The sequence below is a fragment of the Mytilus edulis genome, chromosome 3 (assembly GCF_963676685.1).
Source record: "Mytilus edulis chromosome 3, xbMytEdul2.2, whole genome shotgun sequence".
NCBI lineage: Eukaryota > Metazoa > Mollusca > Bivalvia > Mytilida > Mytilidae > Mytilus > Mytilus edulis.
The window spans coordinates 39,274,688-39,297,784 of NC_092346.1; the positions used below are offsets into that span (position 1 = coordinate 39,274,688).

The 23,097-nt window shown below is 31.9% G+C and overlaps 1 protein-coding gene across 1 annotated transcript; it reads left to right on the forward strand.

Moving 5' to 3' along the window:
* Positions 1–4,049: 4,049 nt before the first annotated feature.
* LOC139516461 (metastasis-associated protein MTA3-like) lies at positions 4,050–21,946 on the forward strand. Its single transcript, XM_071306597.1, has 20 exons — positions 4,050–4,482; positions 4,957–5,024; positions 5,210–5,303; positions 8,190–8,380; positions 9,091–9,208; positions 9,585–9,690; positions 10,123–10,222; positions 12,062–12,250; positions 12,707–12,781; positions 13,127–13,185; positions 13,965–14,050; positions 14,490–14,606; positions 14,879–14,932; positions 15,634–15,695; positions 16,932–17,157; positions 17,488–17,679; positions 18,651–18,770; positions 19,560–19,627; positions 20,194–20,300; positions 20,858–21,946. The coding sequence occupies exons 1-20, from the start codon at positions 4,455–4,457 to the stop codon at positions 20,967–20,969; spliced, it is 2,172 nt and encodes a 723-aa protein (XP_071162698.1). The 5' UTR covers positions 4,050–4,454; the 3' UTR covers positions 20,970–21,946.
* Positions 21,947–23,097: the final 1,151 nt, after the last annotated feature.

The following is a 23,097-nucleotide window of genomic DNA, read 5'->3' on the forward strand; positions in this document are numbered from 1 at the left end:
GCAATTGTCACCGACTTTCTTTAACCAGTGTGAAAAAGTGACTCATTCCGTAAAAATTAAGCTTAGTTCCCCTAATTTATCTGTACTAAAACATGATTGCCAAGATGTATAGCCACTCACTTAGTCCCACCCTACATTTTTTTACGAATTAAAATCCTTGAACTAGGACAATTTTGAATTAGCTGCTTATTAAAAAAAATTGTGCCTGATCGTGGACTGCCTTAGAGGGGATCCACTCCAGACATGCTTCAGTGATTCCCTATATATAAATCAACAAAATGTTTCCCACAAAAGGGGATCAGACTCTCTGCCCCCTCCCAAAATCCGCCTCTGGAAACTACCATTTGCTGTAATAATTAAGTGATCCAGGAACTGGCAATATAAACATCTGCATGACCCATCATCATGTCAGGAACCTCGTCAGCAATTGTATCTTGGTTTAAGTTTTACGTTATATTGAAAATTGGGTGTTGATGGCACAGCTGTTTAATTTTTGACAACTTTTATAGTTTCTGTGCGATTAAGATTTTGATGAACTGTATACACACCTGCATATATATTGTTAAATATAAAAATAAGATGATGTGGACGGTATGGTTTTCTACGAGACAATACTCCACAAGAGACTAAATGACACAGAAATTAACGACTATATATCTATAGGTCACCGTACTGCCTTTAACAATGAGCAAAGTCGACATCGTATAGTTGCTGTCTTGAGAATTCACGTATACCTGACATCTATTCATTTTTTTTAATTCACAATGGGCTTCCATATTGGGATGGACGGTCAATCCTTTTTTTATGTTGGTATAGTCGAAGAAAGATTTCTTATCTATTGTATTATTGTAAAGACTGTTTATTTATATCAACAAGATTATGTTGTTATTTTAACTCGCATTTTGATTTTTTTTATATGAATTAAACAGGATTTTTAATATTCCGAAGAATGTCACATTTTAGTCTTAAATGACAAAATCGCAAAAATAAATGTTCGAAAAAAATTTATGAATTAGTAATAAGGTACACCAAGGCCGTAACTAGGCATCTTATTTTAGTGAGGCAAAATAATTGAGCCGAGCGAAGCGAGGCGTTAAATTTTTTTGGAGGGTATGAAATGAATGGTGCAAAATCCTGCGTTCTAGGCATTTTTAGAGAGTTTGATAATATTTTGAATTTGGACAGTTTTTATATAAATTGTTCATATTTAAAGACTTTTACTAATACCAAATTTTTAACAACTTTATTTGAATTTGTATGTAAGATAATCATCCAAATATCAATTTAAATCTGCCGCCAGAACATAGAACAAACATCGATTCAGTAGAGTTTGTCAATTATTTCTATGGTGGGTTCAGTCAATTAAATTGTTTTAGAATCATAACTTTGGTCTGCTGATATCCTTATCGCGATGAACATGGAGCATGGCAAGACCGCACAACCTCTCGCCACTCATGTATGCTCTTTTCCTAGATTTCAGTCGTTTCAGGTCAGTCTGTGTTTCTAAAGGTAGCACATTATCATCAACACAATGATCAATGTCTTCTTCCAATTCCTTCTCCATCAGCAATTCGGTAGCAGCATCGGTAGTAACAGTTTTGTTTGCAAAAGGGAATTAAGCTTTCCTATAAAGGCTAGCATCATCATACAGTCTCAGTTACAAAATATTAAACTCGCTTGTATGCTGACAAAGAGTAAACAAACTAGGGATAGAATGAGATAAGATACATGTATATGATCTATCTATAGAGTATTAAGTATATATGATATGGGTACAGGGGAATTAAAATGGAGTTTGACGTTTACATGTAGGTCCGTAATTTCAAATTATTTCTGGAAATAGTCGGTGGTATTTTAGTTCCAGAATCTATAAATTAAGGGGTTATGGGTTGGGGGTGTCTGATTCCGAAACCCCGAATATAAAGAAATGAAATTCCGTAGTCCCGAATAAGTAAAGACAAAATCCTGTGATAAAGGTTCTATACCATTCCTCAATAATGTCAAATTGGAATATGGGATGTTCTTTCAATTTTTAAGGATAAAGAAACATGGATCATGAAAAACTAATCCATGCATGTTTCATATTATTTATATTTTATTTATCTGTAAAGAGAAAGATTAAAGTTGATGAAACTGAGAAATGAATACACAGACAGGACTGCCCCCTTGCGATGCCCACTACTTGATTTGTCAGTCTACTTATCGTTTTTGGATTGTTCTAATGAAGTTATATGCAATACGCAGACTACGTTCACAAACAAATTAGTTTACTAGAATTATTCCTTCTTTACCTTCAGTGTCGCTTTTCCTTTTTCTGCAAGAGCCTGTTTTTAACCAGAGATCCATGATGATTATCGTTACTAGGTTAATGTAATTGAGAAACATCACCCGTTGAGATGCTGAGTTATATCCAGGAAGAATAGTTTAAAGGAATGATGACAAGTTATAGAAATTAAGGTTGAGACAGAACAACAAAAGACTATTTTATTTGTATATATGTATAAAAAAAAATAATCAGTGTCGAAATTTTAGTGAGGCAATTGCCTCACTTGCCTCAAGGGTAGTTACGGCCTTGTACACATGCAAGTAACTAGTTTTACTTTAGACTTTGAAAAAGATCACCATTGACGTCCAAGTGGTTGATTCATGGCATGTCATACTCGTATTCATATATACGTTTCGTATGTATGGCAATCTCGGTAATCCTTTTATGTCAATTAATTGCATCTGATTTAATGCCCATTATCGGCCCTGTAATTTGGGAAATCATTTTTTTTTATTCTATATTCTGTTCTATTCTATAGTATAGGTAAGTTTTGAATATTCAGTGCCATTTGTATCGAATTCCCAATAGAAGTGAAGCAATCATTTGCGATAAAAATACACCCCCTACAAAAAAACCCCAACAACAACAACAATAAAAAACAAAACAAAAGCAAAAACAAACATAAACATTAAAAACGAAAAAAAAACAACCCCAAACATTATGATTAAAAAAAAGACTTATTTTAAAAAACTTAAAAAAACGACCAAAACTATTTATGTATGTGCCTGTCCCAAGTCAGGAGCCTATAATTCAGTGGTTGTCGTTTGTTAATGTGTTACATATTTGTTTTTCGTTCATTTTTTTTTTTTTTTATATATAAACAAGGCCGTTAGTTTTCTCGTTTGAATTGTATTACATTGTCATTTCGGGGCCTTTTATAGCTGACTATGCGTTCTAGTATGGCTTTGCTCATTGTTGAAGGCCGTACGGTGACCTATAGTTGTTAATTTCTGTGTCATTTTGGTCTGTTGTGGACAGAAACTGTTGTCTCATTGGCAATCATACCACATCTTTATATATATATATAAAATCTATACAAAACAATGTATAATCATTGAATGTTTGCAATGACTAAAAATTCTAAGCTAGTTTTTTTTCAATCATCGGCACGGTTCAAAATGACATGGCAATTTATATATATGTAGACAGAGACATGTCTCTGATGTAGAGTATCAAAAGGTGCATTATATAAACAAAAAGTCCCACTACTAGCGTCATGGCTACTTTTTCACTATGCTAGCAAATATCCAAATGTGCATGTATCTTTTTTTTTAATCTTACCAAATTAAGCCTGAAATAATAGTAACTACTGCCCACCACATCGTTGTACGACTGTCAACTATCTATATAATTTATCTATTTTTCTGTATAGTCTTTCAGATATATCTAATTAGAAATCAGGTATTGCACATGATAAAAAGACAATTATTGTAGTTCCCGCATTCCTAATACACATTATATAAAATTGCAAATAGTGAAAAGTCTATCCCCCTTTTTTCTCTTATACCAAATAACAAACAAACAGACATTTTAATGACGTATTAAGAATGTGGATAATATACAGTAAGATCTGAACGCTGACTGAAGTTTATGATTATACTATCCTTTTAATTATGAATACGATTCAGTCGTATACTTGGCCTGCTTACGTGGTACAAAACATATGTAAATCATTGTGCGTGACTAAACAAGCTATAACAAATCATTTTTTATTTGGCCTAATGATTGATTTTCATTGTATTCAAAATACAGGATTTAAAAAAAGTTAAGTTTAGATAAACAATTAATTAATAGGATTTAGATAATAACAATAATTAAAGTAAATTTCAAATATTCCAATTATTTTCATCGAAAAAAATTATGAACTTTGATACCCTACAAGATATATGTATGTAATCTCTATGAAAGACATCAAAATAGTTCGGAGTGAAAACCAAAGCCGCCGAAGGACGAATGACGTCACGTGTGAAAAGAGGAGGAAGACAGAAAAGCCGAGAAATGGCGACTCCATGAAATGTCGTCTGGGGGTGATACTGACCGGACACTACCCATATTTTATTGATGTATTTTTGTCGGCTTGTTGGACTTTTGGAACACAACTGAGAGAACAACACAATAATTACCAGTCATGGCTGCAAACATGTACAGAGTAGGAGGTACGGAAGAATTATTGGGAAACAGCATGGACGGTCCCCACTCTTCCAACGCGTTGGAATATTGTGTCACCATAATCATGCATTTAAAGAGAAATAAACCGCATTTTTTAGGAAATTTGTTTGTTTACTAGTGAAAATGGATATTCAATCATTTTTGTGAATGTTTTGAAGTGTAATGTGGAAAGGAAGTTCAGTTTGGGGATCTCAAGGGGGAAGTAAAGCGGTCGGAATGACAGAAGGAAGAAGTTTTTCTCCTTTTCTAAAACATGGATTTACGAATGTTTATCTAACAAATCAATGGAAAGATTCGTATATTCAGTTTGTATTACAATTATTTATATTAGAAAAATACTTTAAATTTGAATTCAACTGGTACTTAAGTTCAAGGAAGCTTTTTAAAATGGACTATGTTTTGGCGGAAGGATTATACTACAAATTAATTTTAAACAAAGAATTTTTATTTTCTTATTACAGATTACGTCTATTTTGAGACAAGTTCAACAACTCCATACCAAATTCGACGTATAGAGGAACTAAACAAGGTACAGCATTTTATTTATTTTCTTTTTTATGTCGTAAAATTAGCTGTTTAATAAAAAAGAATGTAAATTGAGGCCGGTAAAGGGCAAAGAGGTACCTATGGGGTGTTAATTTATCACACTGGGTGGTCACGTGTTCAGGTGATCGAAATGGCTTCGATATCAGATGTCTATTTTCATTTTTTCAGACTCCAAATGGCAACGTCGAAGCAAAAGTTATGTGTTTCTACCGAAGAAGGGACATCTCCAGTTCACTTACCCTGCTTGCCGATAAACACCAAAGTAAGTCTGATTCTACTTTTGAAAATTGACTGCACATAAGTTCTGTGTGTTGACAGTGCTTGCTGTGGAAACACAGCATCATAACATTATATTTTCAGAACTTCAAGAGTTTCATATGTGTAAATTGGGAGTATTTACATCAGGAAAACAACATTAGCACGTGGATTTTGTACTACAAACGAAAATAGTCCGGCAATGAGAGAGTTGTGATTGGTTAACTTTAGTTCATTGATGAGATGGGGCTGTACCTTTTCAAAATGTAAACAACACCCATTCCCAGGGCATAATATCAACTTTTGGTCCATATTACTCGCAAATAAAAATATATATGCGAGTCTTCTCTTACATTGATTAGAGGAAAATATATTTTATTTTGAATTAGTTTTATCTTGTGTTGTTGACTACATGTATTTGTTGTCAGCTTTAAAACTGACCCATACATTGTAGGACATTAGACCTACACAAATGTAATTGTTCTTGATTTGTTTAAATTGCTTTAATTGTATAAATAGAATAACGATACATTTTAAACAACTAACAAGGACAAACAAAATTTGGGAAAGTTAGTAATTGTATCCTATTATTAAATATCTAATAACAGCAAGATGTGTTGTATTTTAAGAATTGTTAGTTTCATACAAGGTTTAATTTTTGCTTCGCCAAGCCATTTCTTACCTAGATAACTTTACAAGCACAGTAAAAAATACATAGCAAAACTTTTCATACCTTGAATTTCAAATTTCGTTGTTGATAAAAAATTTGTTTTTTTGACTTTTCAATATTTTACTGAAAGATGGTCATAGAATGTCTTAGACTTTATATTTTGCAGTTGACATTTAAAGACAGTCTGGTCTTGATTTTTTTTCATGAATTTTCATTTTAAAATGATAAGATTAAAAAGACTATCATTTTGATGATTTTTTATGAAACTTGAAAAGAAGCTTATTTCAAGATCAAGAAATGAAATACAAAGTAACACCAAAAGTGCGTATAAATCTAAAAATGGCAAAAGTGATGCAGGGTTTTAATAACAATGTTTTTGTGTGGAATTTCAGAAAGCCTCTAAATTATGTATCAGTACAATTATTTTTAATTTAAATTTGTCCTGTTATTTAAAACTTTGCTTGGCCTTAAATATATAAAATCTTGTTTCCTGTCTCATGGCATAAATCCGTGGATTGAAACTTTTCCTTGTCTAACAACACAACATTTTTTTATTTTAAAATTTATTGAATGAATGTTGAAAAAAATTAGACATACATTGTACATTTGTACATGTTGGTTTTTCTGTCCCTTTCCATCAGTCCAGCAAATCAATTTTGAAGATATTGATTTGATATTTGAGATATTATTTTATCTTAACAAGTTATAGATCAATATAAAAAAGAAGATGTGGTTTACCGATAAAAGGCTTGTATAGTCTGCGGTTTATTCTCCAAAATTGAACCTACCAGCTGGGGTGCGGACTAAAGAGTACAATAAGCAAGAAATAAGAGAAAAATTCAAATTTCGCACTCTTTATAATTTTTCGAACTAATAATTTTATCTAATCCATATTAATAAGTTATTATTCAATATCAAATTAATATTGAATAATAATATAAATTTAGAAATTAAATGCTTCATAACAAATTTCTAATTTCTTTTCATTGCATTGCTTATAAAATAAACTGGTATCTGCTTGAATGAAGCTGTACCAAAAAAGTAAGAAAGACAATCATAAACCAGCTTACAGTGTGTAAATTAGAAAACGTAATCAGTTATTATACGTTTCTTATTCATGTTTCATGCAGACTAATATGTTATTTATTAGCTTAAAACCCTTCAAACACTAATGTGATAGATATATTTAACACTTATTTACATCAGGATGGAACTATTTTACTTTCAAAGTTGTATTATATTGATATCTAGTCAATTGTATGTACAGATTTTGACTCTCGCCGTATTTTTCTCTGTGCTTGTCAAACTTCCGTTCTAAACTTTAAACATAAACAAGTTTCTTAATTGTTTTTTGTGGGATATAAACTTATTTTAACAACTGTGAAGGGTTTGAGAATGATTTACAAGCAGTTTCAGCTTCTATTTGATGATGGAAAATAGTTTTTTCCAAGAAAATATTGCATACGCCCACATACGATTTGATATTACAGGAGTTTCATTAGACCTTTTCCAACAGTTACAAAAAAGTTTTTTATCAAAAAATTTTGTGGGGAGATGGGGATGTCAACTTTGTACCAGTACGAAGCCCCATTACTGTAATTGCCAATGAGACAACTCCACAAGAGACCAAAGGACACAGAAATTAACAGTTCAAATTTGTTTTGGTCTGTTGATTTTGTTAAGAGTGATGGTCCTTTTTGAAGATATTAGCTTGACATTTGTTTTATAGTTGACACCATGACAATTTAGATAAGTTATCCTTTTCTTCCAGTACAAATTCTACAATGAATTTTGGAACCGGTAGGGAACTATGTTCAAATTGTATTGCCGTGAAATACTCTCAGATTGCTTGTGTAAAGCAAATACAAATGTAGTTGACATTATTGGCTTCTTAGCCTCTATTGATCGTGTTTATTGACAGGTTACAGTGTACAGATTAAAGTGGAGACAGATATTTTGAATTGCATGGAGAAAATGGAGGAAAAAAATTAAAGGGAGATAATTGAAAGTGAAAAAATGTCTGCCCAATGTTATTTTTGGCTTGTACATTTGTACCATGCAAGAAACCGCAGAACATTTTGTAATCATGGTAGCAGAGGTTTTAATTGATATTTTCTAGAAAAAAATGCATATTTTTTCCCTAGAAAATACATGTTGTTTTTGTTGGTGAATAATGAATGCAAGTTTATTCAGTTGTACATGTATTTAATTATTTTATTTCAGATATGCTTGAAGATAGTGAGATTGAAGCCAGGGTAGAAGATGTATCCGAAAAACAAAAGCACCAATTAAAACACAGAGAATTGTTCTTATCAAGACAAGTAGAAACTTTGCCAGCAACACATATTAGAGGGAAATGTGTTGTCACCCTCTTAAATGAAACAGAATCACTGTTGACATATTTAAACAAAGATGTAAGCAAAACTACCTATCTATATTAATGATTAAATGTTGACCTAAAAGAATATTCATTAAATTGCCAGTAACTAGTAAGGCCGAGAAAAAAAAGATCCGTGTTTCCAGTAACCCGACGTTTTTTAGCCCCGACCCTAACTTTTTTATTGGATCTTCCAAAAAAAAAAAAAAAAAAAAATTATCAACCGACCCTGTTTTTGACACAGGCTTCTGATAGATGACATAATATTTTTTCTCTCTTGCTTCCTCTTGCATAGAAAGCCAGTAAAACATTTTATTAATGTCGAAAGGTATTCCAAATAGGTTAAAATCCAAGAAATTTGCACAGCAGGTGCTTCAAAAACATTGCAAATGGCACACTTCCGGTTTTTGAAACTAATTACGGATCCGGACTTGGAAAAAACATGATAATTTTCCGGATTTCATTTACGATGTCAAAAAAAAAAAAAAAAAAAAAAAAAAGAATTCCGACCTACCGACCCTATTTTTCAAAATGATGTTACCGGAAACACATATCTTTTTTTTTTAGGCCTAACTAAATTTAATGACAATTGTAAAAAAAAATTGATCAAGAAATTGAAAATGTTGCAATTATTTAAATATTTTTTATTTTGTCTTTCACATTTTCAAAGCAGTATTGTACATTATACAAATTATGATTTATGAATGAAGATAGTGACTTAAAATTTATATATATGTATGATTTCAGGACACATTTTTTTATTCACTGGTCTATGACCCTTCACAAAGGACTTTATTAGCAGATAAAGGGGAGATAAGAGTAGGATCTAGATTTCAGGCTGAAAGTTTACCATATGTACTGCCAGGTAAGTTTAGACGATTTAAGATCTGTTTAGTAGGAAGTTTTATTGGTCTGTCTATTTTATATTTAAAGATATACAGATATTATATGGATTATAGTGTTAATTCATTTACAAATGAAATCTGTAAAAAAGAGTCAATTCTGAGTAAGCAATTTAAAAAGTTAATACAAATATTATAAAACTTGTCTTAAATTTTTACATGCATACTTTCTTATAGTGTCATTTTAAAGGTAAAAAAGTCAATTGTCAGGTAGGCTCTAAATAACCTTTTATTTCCTGCTTTAAAATGGGGTGGACTTTAATATGAAAAGATAAAATTTGAATTCAATACATGAAACTTAAAAATTGTTTTACTAATCAATCATCATATGTATTATAGAAGGTGAAGATGATTGCCGAAAAATGGAAGAATTGGAAGAACTTATATGGACACCAGAGCATGGCCTGTCTGATAGACAAGTTGACCAGTTCCTCATTATAGCCAGGTAATTATTGTAATATTATCTTTGAACTTATTTTCTTTTCCAACATTATATGAGAATTTAGCAGTATTCTAACCCCTGATAAAACATATTTCACTTCTCTTAAGCTGGATAAGTTCAGATCTATTATTTTACTTAATAAACATAAAAGTCATTTGAATTAGACAGTTTGTGGGTGTTTAAATATAAGAACAGTTAGGGCTGTTCCAAAAAATACTATGTCCCACCCAGGGACGGCACTTTTTTTTAACCCCCACCACCCACAGAAAAAAATTTAATTAGAACAGCACTCCCTTTGCATTTTGGTATTTCAAATACAACCACCCACATAATATTTAAAAAAATTGCCTTCCCTGGGGGGGACATAGTATTTTCTGGAACAGCCCTTATTATAGTGTATTGTGAATATTGTTAATAGTGTAATGTTTTTGACAGATCTGTTGGAACCTTTGCTAGAGCATTAGATTGTACAAGTACTGTCAGACAACCAAGTCTACACATGAGTGCAGCTGCTGCTTCAAGAGATATTACACTGGTAAGGTTAAAAATATTTTTGGCAATAACTTTCAATAACTTTTAATGGGAATTTATTCACGCATATAAAAAAGAAGATGTGATAAGATAAGAAAACTTTATTTTGATACGTCATAAGTACAAATAAGCAACACAAGCTCTAAGGAGCTTTTGACCGAATATAAAAACATATATAAACAAGAATGTGTCCTCAGTACACGAATGCCCCACTCGCACTATCATTTTCTATGTTCAGTGGACCGTGAAATTGGGGTTAAATCTCTAATTTGGCATTAAAATTAGAAAGATCATATCATAGGGAACATGTGTACCAAGTTTGAAGTTGATTGGACTTCAACTTCATCAAAAACTACCTTGACCAAAAACTTTAACCTGAAGCGGGACAGACAGACGAACGAACAACCGGACGGACGAACGGATGCACAGACCAGAAAACATAATGCCCCTCTACTATCGTAGGTGGGGCATAATAACATAAAAACAGTGCATTTAGACATATAAAAAAACCTGTAATACAAAGTTGAAATCTCACATACATAGCATGCAATAAAAATAAGCAACAAATTTTCGATTGAAGTAAAAACATGCTAGACCAGAGCAACCAAAAGCAGCATAAATAATAAACAGCTCAAGAATTATCTGCAAGCAGAACAGCGACATTCCAAACAGTTCCAGGACTGAACAAGACTTTTAAAATGTGAAAAACTGTTTTCAGTCCTGAAATGGTTTGGAAGGCTGTTCCATAAAGTAGCAGCAGCAAATTTGAACGATTTTTTACCGTAACTGGTTGACTTTACCTGTGGAACTTCAAGAATATTTACATACCTTTATTAAAATTGAAATTACTAAGAATAAAAGTATGAAATATAGTAAGTTTACTAAGTCTATCCAAAACTGAGCCTAAATGTTATAAAACATTTAATTATTGTGATGCCTTCCTACAGATTGAGCTGATATGAACATCAAAATTTAGCTGGTAGTCTATTTCTATGCCTAATAATTTTACTGTTTTTTCACATGTAAGGTTCGAATTTTGAATATGTATAGAAAGGTTCTTTTCAAAAGTCTTTTTACCAACAGCCAAAACTTGAAATTTGTCAGGATTTGATTGCATTTTATTCACCCTGAACCACTTAATAAGTATTTTTGAATCAGATTCCAAAGTTGAAATTAATAAATCGAAATCTATAGTACAGAAAGACAAAGTATTGTCATCTGCATAGTTATATAAAACTACCATTTTTAACAAAAAGAAAAATATCATTTATAAATATGTTAAACAACAATGGCCCTAGTATCGAACCCTGTGGTACGCCTTTATGGATGTCAGCCCAACCACTCAGAACATTGTTGACTTTAATTTGCTGTTTTCGATTAGATAAATAGGACTTTAAAAGAGAAACTGCATTGGGGGTATGTGGTATGATTGCCAAGGAGACGGCTCTTCTCAAGAGACAAAATGACACAGAAATAGACAGCTATAGGTCACTGTACCACCTTCAACAATTAGCAAAGCCCATACTGCACAGTCAGCAATAAAAGGCCCTTATTTAAAACAATTCAATTGAGAAAACTAACAGGCTGATTATTGAACAAAAAAAGCTATATAAACATTTCATTAACACAACAGACGTTGCAACTGCCAACTTTATACTTTTCCAAAATACCGAGCATAATTGATCTTTTGTACATTGACAGATTATAGAAAATATCTTAACAACATACAAACCCTATATATATTTCTATGGCAGGAAATGAAATCATATTTTCCTTATACATCCATAGAAATAAAAAATATGCTTATTTTTTTTCTTAATCATCATTGTATTTTTGATTTCAGTTCCATGCTATGGATACTCTACACAAGGCCACTTACGACACATCAAAAGGTGCTAACAGTTTAGTACCCACTGGTGGTCCAGTCCTCTGCAGAGATGAAATGGAAGAATGGTCTGCATCAGAAGCAAATCTTTTTGAAGAAGCTTTACAAAAATATGGCAAAGATTTTAATGATATAAGACAAGACTTTGTAAGTTTTTAGAGAAGCTTGTGGTTAAAGTTTCATGTTATCTTTATTTAACTAACACATGTTTATATTGATTTAGTGTCAATTTATTGTGAGTGTTCCCTTTCTTATTCTCCAATTATGAGACATCGCATGAAATCAAATGTATTCAGTATCCATTGGAAATATGATAAACCATCATTTGATAAGCTGATCTCTTAGAACATTAACATGCAGTTCAAAATAAAAACCACATACACCAAACACCTTTATTTATAAGCTGATTGGTATTTTTTTAATACAATAGATATAGGAAGATGTGGTGTGAGTGCCAATTAGACAACTCTCCATCCAAATAACAATTTATAAAAGTAAACCATTATAGGTCAAGTATGAATTGTTTGTATATATTTACAAATGGAACTTTTATATAATTATTTTATACATGTTTGTTATATTTGTACATTAACCTTATTACAGTTACCATGGAAATCTTTAAAGTGTATAATAGAGTATTATTACATGTGGAAAACTACAGACAGATATGTTCAACAGGTATGTTTAACTTTATTGTAAGGAATGATACAAAACATCCACTTTACCCAGACACATTTTTCTGATTCAAAACTTACCTATTTTGTACTTATTTGTAAATGCTGTCAACTTGGCCTCAATGCTCATCAATTTGAAGTATGGTTGGACCTGGTCTGAGATCAAAGTCTTGACCTCCCTCTTGTAATTCAAATAAAAAAAAGTGTATTGATGTAAAATGTCTATAACTAGACAAAAGTACATCGAGAAATGCCTCTCCTGTTTTGCTGCATATAGCAATAAAATTAATGCATCTTAAATTTTCCAGTGTAATAAGACACAATACTATTTCATATGTTTTTATTTCAGAAAAGAATCAAAGCAGCAGAAGCAGAAAGTAAATTAAAGCAGGTCTACATTCCAAACTAGTAAGTAGGAGGTTCACTATATTGAGGAATAAACAATATAGAAATTCTACTAATTTCCCCTTTAATTATGTTATGTCAATATTTAGTTTTGCTGTCTCAATATGCAATCGAAAGACTATTATGTTTGTTAGTAAGTAATCCTTTAAAAAACCAAGCATTTTTATTTCCTTACTGATTCAGATAAATAGATTTATTTCTAGCTTCTTCAAATGATTTGGTCTTCTTATATACTATACTTAGAGTTAGAGTTCATTCATGGTTATGGTTAGATTTGGGGATGTTTTATGTTAGGGTTAGTGTGTGATTTCGGTATGGGTTAGGGATGGGTTTGGGGTTTAGGGATAATTAAGTATAGATCTATATGAGTTGGGACCCCTAAAGTAAAAGAAGGCCAATGAATTTGTGTTGTATTGTTTAAGATATTGATGTGAGCTATACTATGTGACACATGTTGAGATATGTTAGGTATCTACTGCCTGTTTGACTGAATACATGCATTTTTATACGACCCCTAAAAAAAATTGGGATCGTATAGTGGTATGATGTCTGCGTCGTCGTCGTCCGAAGACACATTGGTTTCCAGATAATAACTTTAGTTTAAGTAAATAGATCTTCATGAAATTTTTTCAGAAGGTTCAATACCACAAAAGAAAGGTTGGGATTGATTTAGGGGATGATGGTCCCAACCGATTAGGAATTAGGGGCCCAAAACAAGCATTTTTCTAGTTTCAGGATAACCTGGTCTTTGAATGTAATGTGTACATTTTATTTACTTTCAGTAACAAACCTAACCCAGCAGCTATTGATGGTAAAACTAATGGTTTGGATGGCCAAGTATCAGGCAGAGCATGTGAAAGTTGTTACGGTAAATCATCATTTAACATTTCAAGAATTATGAATAATATAATGCATGAGGTTCCAACTAGAATTTCTACACAAAAATACAAATATTGATCAATTCATGCTGTTGATAAAACAAAACTAAACTTGTATGTTGTAATTAGTCTATTCAAATAACATGTCCATTTTGGGCAGCAAATTTAAAATGAAGATGTTCAAATTTATAACAGCAATGAAACAAAAGGGTGTGAAAACTGTTAGTTTGTCAGTGAGATTTCAACCTATTTTAATAGACATTAACTGTTTTACATAGGAGTGAGAAAATGCTAAAGTTCAGGTTCTATTGATATACACATTTTATGAAAGATTTCTTTGAACAGTTATTTAATAATAGCAATATCTTTCATGTCTTTTAGGATTGTTCTCCTAGAGATAATAAGTAAATTTGTATTGTTTTATTTCAGCTGCCCATTCAAGTCAATGGTACTCATGGGGTCCAACTCACATGCAATGCAGATTGTGTTCTTCATGTTGGATTTACTGGAAAAAATATGGTGGTCTCAAAATGCCTACTAGATTAGGTAAGTTGGGGAAAAAAGCATAAAGTAGTGTGAAATTAGTAACATTTGGGACTTGTTTGGTAATTTCAATAAAACGAAAGCAGTAAATTAATGCAAAAAAAACCTCCCCCAAGACTTGCATGTGTAAGGGGAATGGGTCCTTATACAAGTTAATAAAGTAATAAAATTGCTGATATTTTTCTTCCATCTATTTAAAAGTAATTTTATGACTACTGACATTTTTAGCTGTCAGTAATTTCCTAATTTTTTTCTATGGAATTGTTTTGTTTTAGATGGAGAGAGGCCAGCACCAACCCAAAGACAAGGTATTGTCGCTCAAAGACAAGGTATTATTACGTGAAGTGTTTCACTTCACTTTTATTTATTTATAAAGACCATTTACTGAGAAACTTGTTGAAAAAGGTTATCCGCTATGATACTGTTGAACGATACAAGCAAATTTTCTATATTCTTGCTATGTCTATGTCTTACAAATTATTTAGAAATAATCATGGGGTTCATATTTAAACAATTGGAAAATTACACATTAAAAAAATTTTGGTTGCAAAAACAATAGAATCTAACAGACAACTTCAAAGAGCAATATCTTGGATAGTTTTTATATTCAGGACAATAACATGTTAATACAATACTAGTTAGTAATTTCGTTTGTCCCTTAAGTGTGTTCATTTAAGGTTAATGAGATGACTGAACTTGTAGGGCAAACGAAATTATCAGACTTGATGATAAACACTACTTTGTACTAGACAGACAAACCAATTGGGATTTTTAACTTGTAGCCAACAAGGTAACAGTCTACAGGATTACGTATCTCCCTACTCTTGACTCTTAAGCCTTCCTGTCTTTGCCCTTATTGCCAAACTGCTGCATGCTTTGCATTTGTCTATTTTCTTATGGACCAACAGAAATGGTTTTGTTGCGAATATCCATTCCGTGAATGTAAAAAATACCAAACGCATGTTTTAGAGAAAACTAAAAACTGGAGAAGTATTTTTAAATAAGAAATAAGTTACAACTTTGTTTTCAGAACGAATAGCACAGTTTAATTCAATGAGAATGCAGAAGTGTACAATAGCGGGATGTGGGAAGGTAAGTGATTTTGTTAATTGCTTTTGCTTTATTATTTTTCCAGCATTCTTGATCTTGTAGTTCTATGATGCTTGTTCATATGATGTTAATATTTTACTTGGGTATAAAATGAAAGTAGATGATATGAACTATTGCAGATTCATTAATATTTGTGTGTACCAATTTTCTTTGATTGGGGGGAATTTTATTTTTTTGATGGATATTGGATTTCTTGCTTTTTATCAAAGTCTGCATGCAAAGCTTATAAAAAAATTGCACTTTGTTAACTGTATGATTGATATAAACTTTTTCTTATTTGTAATCCTGATTAAAATACCAAACAAACTAATGTAACTTAAAGAAGACAATGGATTAAACAGATTATAACACAACAATGGTGGTCAAAAATTAAATGCAACTAAGCAAAGGCCAAATAAAAATATATGTGTGGTTCCAGTAACCCGACCGACCCTAGTTTAAACCCCCCGACCCTAGAACTTTTTTTTCATTTCGGAAAAATAAATTTTCAAACGATCAAATATGATTGTGAATTAAAATAATAAAATTCGTAGATTTCTGTCATCTGAATTTCCATCAGAAGTATCTGTTATTGTTAAAATGCAAGAATTCATAACAATTTGTTGTCAAAATGCAACAAAATTAACTAAAAAGGTAAATGACTGTCTTTATTTTGCAACCAAACACTTTTAAAATGGCCGACTTCCGGTATTGACGTGTATATTACCGGAAACAATTTTGGTAGTTACGATTTTTTTCCGGATTTTGACAATCCAAAATAAAAATGTGAAAATAAATAAAATAAAATTTGCCGACCTACCGAACCTATTTTTTTAAAAGTATGTAACTGGAACCACACATATATTTTTATTTGGCCAAAGAATAAGTTAGCTCACTTTTTAGCCTATTTCTGTCATTGCTAATCTGGATACGTCAATTACAATTTCTCTATTTTACATAGTAAATTGCCTTCTGGCACAGTCATTTTCATTTTTGTATTTAAAAAATCATATCCCATGTAGGTTGGATGCTTTAAGCTACTGCAGAACAAAATTGGATTATTTTGATGGTAAAGTTCTCTATGAAAGGGGAAATATATTTAAAGCTTTCCATTGCTTGATGCATGTTTTATAGGAACTGCCTTTTGAAATGTAAGTTCATTAGCTCAGAACTGCTGAAATGGCATATTATTAACATACCTACAAAATTGCTATTTGACAATGTTTTTATTTTTCCTAGGAATTTCGGTTAAAGGCACACCTTGCCAGACATCTTGCTACAGCTCATGGTTTAATGGTCCGATCCGGTAGTCCTCGACCAGTGATGAAAACACGAGCTGCATTCTGTCTTGTAACGACTTCGTTAACTAGAATCTCCAGAAGGTTGTGTAATGATATACTTAATCCACGTAGGGCAGCAAGATCTCCGTTCATTCCTATCAATATAGCAGCCATCAAACAAGAATGTAAGTATTCAGTCAAATCTGCTTAATTCATCTGTGATGGGGAACAAGTAGAAATTAAATTCTTTAAATTGGTATCAAGCTTCTTGTAAGCTATGAAATATATCCATCCCTCATCAACTGGTTTCTGCTTAATTATAAGGGGGGGAGGATCATTTGTGAGGAAAGGCTATAAGTACATCTTGTTATATTAAATTTATTATAATAATTAAGAAAAAAGATTTTTTTTCTTGCTTTATTGTGTTTCAGAATAAGCATAAAAATGTACTATTTAGTATTAAAAAAATGACATATATTGTATTGATTTTAAAGAGTTAATCTTTTTGATTTTAGGTCAGCTCAGATTAGCTGAAGAGGGCAAATATGTACCACAGATTCGACCTAGGGGCACGGCTACTCTAGATCCAGTTGTAGCTAAATTAGGAATAGATACCAGCATGGAAAAACCAGCTCTGCTCCTTAAAGGAGAAAATGATCACAAGAAACCTGAGCGGTATGCTTTCCCTAGAATTCCTTCGCAACCTCGTAAGTACCAGCAGTATTCTCAGAATCACAACACGGTCAATTTTATTGTCCTGAACATGCATGAAATATTTGCCACTGAACATTAGGCAACCAACAATCTATCAATCAGTAAATTTTAAGTGCACAGTAGAAAATAAGCTACAAATCAAGTCTGTCCAATGTCCTGTTTCTGCAACATGTATAAGTTGAGTTTTGCATCAATTATATCAATGTTCAAAAGCTGTATTGATAGTGCACAGTTAAACTGCAGTTAGTATTATTTTACCGTATAGCAGGTTATTTTCGCTGGTGTAAAATTTCGCGATTTACATTGAATAAGGTATACGAAATATTTTGGTGGTTATTATTTTGGCCGATTCAAAACTTTTATCAATACCCTTGCATATGCTCTTTTAAATTGGCGGCATTTGTTTTGACGATTTTGATATAACTTTGAACATAACCTGCTATACAGTATTCCTGATAAATATCAAAAGTAAAGTGAGGGTACAATGTTCTTAGCAAAAAATAACATTGTCAGCAATGCAAATAGAGGGGCATGAATATGATTTTTTTTACATCCGCCCCTTTTTTATGTCCCATTTATGGGCATTATGTTTTCTGGTCTGTTTGTACATCTATTCGTTCGTTTGTCTGTCCTGCTTCAGATTAAAGTTTTTGGTCAAGGTAGTTTTTGATGAAGTTGAAGTCCAATCAACATAAAACTTAGTAAACATGTTCCCTATGATATGATTTTTCTCATTTTAATGCCAAATTAGAGATTTTATTCCATTTTCAAGGTCCACTAAACATAGAAAATGATAGTGCAGATGGGCATCCATGTACTTGGGACACATTTTTGTTTTAGTCTAATTTCATAAAACTATAGCAGGAATTAGTTTTAAATATGTTGAAATTTCAAATGAAAAAGGAGTATTTGATTTTTGTTTAATATTACTGTCATTAATGAAATATTTTATTTGTTTTTACAGAACAATGGTTTAATGAGAGGTACCAAGAAGCTAAGTTGAATAGTGCAGCAAATAATGCATCATCTATGTCACCATCCATAATGAAAAAGCGGGGATATGAACAGACAAATGGCATAGATGGTCAGTATAATTTCAATTACAGTTCATGATTAACACATGTATATATTAACAAAAGAGCAAACTCTTGGTAGTGGAATTGTCTTGATTAAGAGAGGTTATGGGTCTGAATCTTTGTAAGTCCTTTTTAATTGGTATCTGCTGCTTCTCCAAGCATATGCCATTTATGAGAAACCACAAAGACAGGTTGGCTTCAGAATAAAGTTTGCAGGTTATTCTGTAGACTGTTACCTTGTGAACATGTTAAAATACTGACTTTATCTGTCTGTCTAGTACACATCAGTGTGTTGGCCAGTCTTGTTTAGTAAAAGCCACTGTTTATTGGCTTGTTTGTCTAGCACAAAAATTGTGTTTTTTACCTATCTTGTCTAGCACAAAGCTATTTTTATTTGTCTGTCTGTCTGCTTAATACACAGCACTGTGTATTGACCCTGGTCTGTCTAGTACAAAGCATTGTGTATTAGCCTGTCTGTCTAGTTCATGGCACTGTATAAATCATATCATATTAACATGTTCTGATCCTAAATATTTTTGAAAGATTACAGCTGAATGTAAAACATCCATCTATCCACCAGTAATCACAGTGCAATGTATGTATTAATAAACCATATTCCGCATTATAAATTCCACAACAAAAAAATTTCATATCACAAAGCACGATTTAAACAATAGCAAATCCATGAAAATGCAGCTTGGGGGAACCTTTGACTTTTGAATAAACAAAATTTTACCATAACGAAAACTAAGTCTACCTGAACATCAGTAATGATCCTTTCTTGTCTTCTTTTATAGGTCCACCTTCAAAGCGACCTAGCATGGGTGTTATCAGACAAATTGGATCTGTTATGAGGCATGGCATGGTAAGTCTATATCATGATAGCTAAACTACCAAATGTGATATCTGGAGACTTTTTCTAAGTTTCGCTTGAGACATAAGATACTCCAAGCATAAATAACACAATTAGAAATTTTAATGTGATATGCCTAATACTCTATTTATGAAAGAGACCAATGTGTTGCATACAGTAAAACACTGGACCAAATTATGTGGGATAGCAAATGCAATGGTGTAATTTTCTATATTTTTTATTGAAGCATTCATATTGCTTGATAAAGGGTAAATTATTAAGGGCTATTCCATTAAAATGTATGGGGGGGGGGGGGGGGGGTACAAAGGGACTTTAATTAGTGAATGTAGGTCATGGGTCAAGATGGTTGTTGGTTGTAGGGATATTTTGAAAGTCCCTTCCTCATACATTTTAATGGAATAGCCCTTTCCTTCTTATAAAAATTTGTTACATTTAAAGTGAGACAATAGATGTCTTATTTTATCTGTAGAAATAATTTTTATTTAACCAAATATTTATTTAGTAACAAGTTACCAATATTTGAACAAAATTTTAATGTTAGTGGTTTTAATTTTCAGAGGGGTAATGTTATGAATCATCATATGAATGGGCGCGGTAGAATGCAGATGATAAATTGGATAGACGCTCCAGATGATGTTTACTTTGTTGCTACGGAAGCTACCAGGTAATCTAAGGATTAAATTATTTGAAATAAAAAGCTGCGCCATATTTCAATTAAATCTGTTTTTGAAATATTTGATACACTTTGGGGACCTAAATGCTGGAAAATAGCAGATCTGATCCCTTTTCAAAATCTTCACATTCACATTCTTCAGCTGTTTTCTGCTCTTTGGTCAGGTTGTTATCTGTCATATTCCCAATTACCATTCTCAATTTTATACATCAGGACTGGTGCAACATCTGTTGGAACTTTATTAATCTATGCTCCACTGTCTTGGGCATAGGTATAATAGAATTCCACCTGCATAAGTCTCATACAACATAATAGAAGATTATGCATAACAAAACATTTGTTTGATTATTCATAGAATTACTTTGAATCTATCAAACCTGAAATTGCTTCTTAAATAATTTAGTTACTTATAGTCATTTATAATTATGTACAAACATTTAAAAAAAAAAGGCTTTCAGATCCTAGTAAGGAAAATTAATTATGTATCCAAATTGATATTTAATATGTGTATACGAAGAAAAAATATTTACATTCTATTTTTTTTCTAGGAAAATTAGGAGACAGGTAAATCCACATGATTTCAAAAGAACCGCTAGAAACCCATGGCGATTGCTACCAATTAAACCATCGCTTCATTCAGATGTTGTGGTATTAGACTGAGAGACTTGTGTGTGTGTTCTGGGTGTTTCTAATCAACGCAATAACTTGTCAGCCATCACAGTGGTACAATTCTCTGGGAGAGGAAGGCCAAACTTGACTGATCAAAATTCTGGAACACAAATAGACAGAAAAGAAACCAACGGAATAGAAAACCAAACCATAAAACCATGTGTAAAAGATATCATTATTTTTGTACTTCATTCTCTAACTCAGGAAGTGGGACTTCATACCAAGTTCTGACCTTTCCTGACAAGCTATCATCTTTTGTTATTTTGTATGATATGAAAAAAAGAAATATACAAATGGATAATTTTATTCAAATTTTTTTGTTTCTAAAACATGCATATTCTACACTTTTTATCATAACATGTCATTTAGTTTTCAAATTTCAAGTTTCGTGCAGCTATTAGTCTTTGTTTGTGTGTAGTCATTATCATAGTGTGAATGTTTAGCATTTAGCTCTTTATTTGTATTTTTGTTTGTTAATTTTGTTTACTGTAGCCTCATTTGAATATTACCATGGTTATATGAAACTGTTGCAACATGAACACACTTGACAAAACTACATGTTTTCGTACTCATTAGAATCAAAGAATTGTTTGTTGGTCATCATCAGGGAAGTTTGTAGCCTTTGGCTGTTGAATACTGTCAATTGGTTGTTGGTCATATTGAACCATATTCTAGCATGTGTGTATAATATTTCAATTATTCATTTAACTTTCATCATCTCAATCATTACAGAAATCTGTTCACAGTTGTGAAATCTATCAGTGATATTCACTATAACTCAACAACATTTCTTAATCATGATTATTAGTCCAGGGTTGCTGTAATCATGATTGTAAACATGATTATTATTATCCATTTGTATATTAATGTGGTCTGTGACCTGGATTATATGTACAGATTTTTATAGCATTGACTGACTATATATCTAACTTATTGACTCAATCAAGTTGAATAAAAATTCAAAATCATTTAGTGTCAGTTTATCAAGGATATCTCAAGTATATATGTAAATAAACCAGTTGTGCTGTTGCCAACTCTTTGTGTCTGTCTATTATGCATGTGTTTTTTTACAAAGTTGACACATTTTATCTCTAAAATGTGAAGGTCAATCTCAAAAGATCTTTTCAGGAATCTATCTGAATGTCTGAAAATTTAGCATAGATGTGGTATGATAGCAAACGAGACAACTCTTCACAAGAGACCAAATGAGAGAAATTAACATCTATAGGAAACTGTCCGGCCTTCAACAATGAGCAAAGCCCTTTGTTTGTCTTGCCTACAACAAATCATCTCCAAAATTGGTAGGCAAAACTCAAAGATCTTTATACCTAATTTCAATAGTTTAATGACTGACAAAATGTTTTATATTCACATATTTTCAGATACGTTGAATAATAGGACAACCACATTTGGTTTATCAAATGATATTAAAGTATAAATGTCCCGGATATGTTCATGGGTAAATGATCAATGATTATTTTAAAAGATGAAGTTTTACTACTCGTATCACAATAACATAAAATGATATCCATGAAAATGAGGTCACAGTCACACACCTAGATATCCTTCCTTTCACCAATGAAAGATGACATAGTGCTTATAATAAACTTATTAATAACCATAAACCATGAAAACAAGGTCATGGTCAAATGGACATATACACAACTTGCAATCATTTTACTTTATTGCTTATAGTATCTTAGGAAACAAACTTAACCAGGAAAACTTTCTTTTGGAAGATGAACTATTAAAATGACTTGTCAAATGAGCCCTGCCAGATCAATATATACACATTAGAATCATTCCATTCACCAAATATAGCATTATAAGAAAAACAACAAATAACATAAAGACCAATTGCATATAGTATCTAACAATACACCAAATATGGTAGACTTATTGTTTATAGTATACAAGAAACGGACCAAATCCTGAGAACTTTATGTTGACCAATGAACCATGAAAATTGAGATCAAGGTCAACTGAGCCCTGCCAGACAGACCTGTACACCTTACATCATTCAATGCACCACATGTAGTTGATATTATGCTTCTAGTATGATAAGAAAAACAGACAAAAAACTCAACTTAAAGCAATGAACCACAAAAATAAGGTCCAG